The 4,384-nt window shown below is 48.7% G+C and overlaps 1 protein-coding gene across 1 annotated transcript in view; it reads left to right on the top strand.

The window, feature by feature from the left end:
* The first annotated feature begins 752 nt into the window (after positions 1-752).
* LOC132454177 (VPS10 domain-containing receptor SorCS3-like) overlaps positions 753-4,384 on the top strand; it is a 52,872-nt gene continuing 49,240 nt past the window's right edge. Inside the window, exon 1 of the mRNA XM_060047395.1 lies at positions 753-1,707. Within this exon, the coding sequence (XP_059903378.1) occupies positions 979-1,707 (729 nt within the window). The 5' untranslated portion in view covers positions 753-978. The remainder of the gene's footprint in view (positions 1,708-4,384) is intronic.

Raw genomic sequence — 4,384 nt, 5'->3', positions numbered from 1 at the left:
TACTAATATTAATAGCCATATTTAACAGTGGTTAGTGACAATAAAACTGCTTGGCAAACCAATCGACCGCCAAAATACCCGCCTAAAGAAACCTCGAAACCCATTGCTGAACTTTCATCACATCCCAATGGCTTTTGGCCGTTTTGCCCAGAATAACGTCCCCTGTTGATGTTTTTTTGTTAGCCGTCATGATACTAATGAGTATTAGATTTTTAATGTATTAATAACCAAAATGAAACTGTTAAAAAAAAGAAACCTTGCCCTTCAGTGTGATAACGCATCGAAACTGAATCGAAGATGTATCATCTCCCAATGTGCTGATTAACTCTACTGGACAGAACGCTCACGAATGCACATCTGTGTGATCAATATGCCTTTAGATCGATCCGGTTATTAAAAGAAAATACAATCACTATAAAAAAAAATCAAGAATCATGCACTACAATCAAACACTGCTTTGTACCGGTCTTGATAAAAAAAAAGTGTGTTTGTGTGTGTGCGTCCGTGTGTGTGTGTGTGTGTGTGTGTGTGTGTGTGTGTGTGTGTGTGTGTGTGTGTGTGTGTGTGCGCGAGTGCGTGTGTGCGAGTGCGTGTGTGCGAGTGCGTGTGTGCGCGCACTTGCGTGTGTGTGTGCGTGTGCGCGTCTGTGTGTGCTCGTGTGTGTGTGTGTGTGTGTGTGTGTGTGTGTGTGTGTGTGTGTGTGTGTGTGTGTGTGTGTGTGTGTGTTGTCGGTAGCAGCAGCAGCAGCAGCTCCTCCCCTGTGCGCGCGCGGAGCTTCGTTTGACCAACTCTTTCAGATTGGACCACTTTGCTCCAGCGCACTTTTTTACCACACACCGCATTCGGGTAGCGAGCAGCAGCAAGTTGCGAGGAGCTGTACTGCACTGTGTGATCGCGAGCCAAGTTCAGGGTGGAGGAGGAGGAAGGAGACGAGACGAGAAGTGTTCAAGGACCTGTTTCCAGAGTTCCCCAGCAGCGATGGAGACCCGGGTCACGTTTCGCTCCAAATGGCAGAGTGCGGTGCGTTGTTTGTCAATTTTGATGATAGTGTGTATTTTGCCAGCCGTAAAACCAGAGATAACATGCAGATCATGTCAGTTTGGGAATACATTGCGCGCACGTAAATTAATCGTCGCCATGCAGACCAGTGAACTCGCAACAGGGTCCGCGGGCGAAGTTTCTGGACACGGAAATGGGTTGAAAAGATTCGATCCGACAGGCGCCAATACGCGGGCGATGAATGCTGCACCCATGCCGGCTGGACATGGTGGTCAGGTCAGAGGATACTTTATTAACTCGAGGAAGAAGCGGAATGTCCAAAGCCCAGTGTCCACGGAGGAGACAACTCTGCGCAACGCAAAAGTTTCGAGTGTCACCATGGATGGGGGACAGACGGACCTCGGGGTGAAATCAACTCGTACCGATTCAACAAATCAAAGGAACCAGCCAAGTTTTGAAACGAGTGATGAAAAAGTGACATCTCCTCCGTCAAACCACGACCAAACGAAGATCCTGCTGGAGGAGGAGGAGGAGGCTGCGCCAATTGGACGCAGAGTTGCGCGGTCTGAACTGCGCTGGAACGGAGAGGACAGGAGAAGCGCTGGTTCGAGGCAAGAAGAGCTCAAAGTGACCAGCTCAACCTTCGCCTTGACCGGGGATTCGTCTCACAACCAGGCGATGGTGCACTGGTCCGGGCATAATAGCAGCGTAAGTAAATAATGCGCCATTCTGCTAACTTTACGCGTGTCCAATGCATTTGTTGGAAGAAGCGATTGACTCTTTTAACAAAACAGTACATTTAATGACATGAATATTCACTGTGTTGTGCGGGTCTTGTCATGTATGGAGAAATAATAGTCACAAGAACACACAATATCCAATACCCCCCCCCCCCCCCCCTCACACACACACAGGTTGGCTGTTTTGCAAATAATTGTGAGTGCTTCTCTTCATTCATTATATATCTACGTTATTGCATACTCGCAGATTATTTGATGGAAACTCAGGTAAAATTGTCTATGCTGATTGCCATATATCTATCTGAAAACCAATAATTACCGTCATAGGTCATTGATGGGGTACAGAAATACTGAGGGCTTTAGGTTGTGGATCGGCTTTCATGGGTTAATTTCACTCTCTCACTAATAGCGAGAGAGAGAGAGTCCAAGGGTTGATCCAGTGGGAGACAAGAGTCAGAGAATGAGCCCACAGCTCAGAAGAGATTCTCAGGCGAAGCGAGCTAAATCAGTGTGCGTGTGCGCACGTGTCAGTGTGCGCACGGTGTGCACGTGAAGCCCCCGTACAGCCTGATGGATCTCTGACCACAGGGCAGGATTTCCCACAAAACTCTGCCGGGTTGTGGGAGAGGTCGGACACATAAGCTGGCCTGGCGGTATCTTCCTCCCCCCTGCAAGGCCTTGTGTGTGTCCTGGGCTGCCTGCTACAGGTCCCCATGCTGTTGCCTTGTCTGTACAGGAACAAGCTGAGCAAGGCTTCAGTGTTTAGTGGGGCCTGCTCCCTTGTTGTCGATCGATGAGAGAGAGAGAGAGAGAGAGAGCGAGAGAGAGAGAGAGAGAGAGAGAGAGAGAGAGAGAGAGAGAGAGAGAGAGAGAGAGAGAGAGAGAGAGAGAGAGAGAGAGAGAGAGAGAGAGAGAGAGAGAGAGAGAGAGAGACATCAAAGTCTGCCTCACTCATGAGGTTAACCAGTAGCCAGTCATGTCGTCCTCTCCCTAGCTGGTCAGTGCGTTGTTGAACATTTTGCGTGCACCGTATGGATTTCCCACGGAGCTCACAGAACAGAGGAAGGCGCTTTGAGCGAAAGCCCCACGGTTTTCTTGAGCAAACGACTGCATTTCCCCTCCTCTGTCATCAAAGATATCTGCTTTGGCTCCGGTGATCGTATGCATCGATGGGGTATCAGCAGCTAAGGCAAACAAAACAGCTGTTTGTCTGATTAATTTGAGACTCCGTACTGCATAATGCATCTGCTCTGAATTGTTTAGCCTGGCCCCAGAACTGCTTACATCAAGCTCTTTTGGGAAAGCAGGCACACTGCTCAATTATGGCACCGGTTTCCTTGTTTCTGCTGCTACGGAGATGCTATATTCAGACTGCTAAGGTAGTCTGCTCTGCATAGCGATGATGGCTTTTCAATGAGATCCCAAAGCCTGCTGTCGCACGCAGCGTCCCAAGGCAGCGTGACACGGACAACTCCATCCACTCGCAGCTGAGGCTCACTGACTCCACAGTCTCCACACGCCATCATTCCACCCATTTCCTCCCCTCTCTCTGCGTCGCTCCTCCCTGTGCCAGGGCGTACCTTGGCCGGTGGCTATAAGGGGCGGTTGAACGCGTCGGTGCGGGACGGGGAACGAACGGTGTGGCTGGAGTGGGTGTAATCAACAGTCCTCTGATTGTCTTGCGTTTGGCAATCGAAAGACGCCGTGCGTCAGCGCATGGTTCCGCACAGCGAGGTCCTTCAGAGTCGGGCCTCTCCGTTTGAACCCCGTCCTCCATCATCACGGGTTGTTTTTTAACCGCCCATGGCAACGCTGCTTGCTAAGTTGTGCTTCTTCACAAACCCTGGCCTGGGAACTGGCAGAATCCTTCGGTGCGGGCGAGTCCCTGAAGTGAAGGCTGTTCATGAGCCGCCTCAAACCCAACCTTCAAAGAGATCAGCCGAGGTTCAAAACCACTGGTCGTTCAATGGACTGGTCCAACGACAACAGCAGCGAAGCTCTCTGGCTGTATTGACCTCCCCGCCACTTCAGGGGGAATACTTGAATAGAAGCAGGTGTACGGGATAAGATGGACTCGTTCTTGTACATGTATGAAGTATCATAATACCAAATTATAATTAAATTTAACCTATCTATATAAAATACGAAATATATATTGGAAAGAATATATATATATATTTATATGTATACATACATATATCTTTATAAAAGTAAAAACTATGTGTTGTATATTTCTAGTTGATGAACCTGTATAATGGCCGCCGCCTCCATATGGCCGTACCCTGCTGTAATGGGCAGCACGTCCTGGGCTGTGCTGTGCCGCGCTGCTTGGCTTAAGGTTCTGCTTTAATGGTTTGATTCTCATTACGCTTTGACTGAACACTTTCCCCTCCACTCCACGCCACTTAGCGCTATCTGCAGCGTAATGACGGCTTTTCCCTGCCTCTCCTTTTGAACCTCAATGAGGTCCTAGTTTTAGTATCCCTCTTGTTCGTTCATATTGGGTTGGGTAATTAGCACTGTGGCTAATAATATTACCTCACATGAAAGAGAGGAAGGGCTGTTTTCTCATGGATATTTTTCCCACAAAAAAGACGTTTGTGGATGTTATTTCTCGTCTTTTTTTCTTGCATCATGCAACGTTT

The sequence above is a fragment of the Gadus macrocephalus genome, chromosome 3, assembly GCF_031168955.1.
Source record: "Gadus macrocephalus chromosome 3, ASM3116895v1".
Lineage (NCBI taxonomy): Eukaryota > Metazoa > Chordata > Actinopteri > Gadiformes > Gadidae > Gadus > Gadus macrocephalus.
This window is presented reverse-complemented; position numbering and strand designations above follow the sequence as displayed.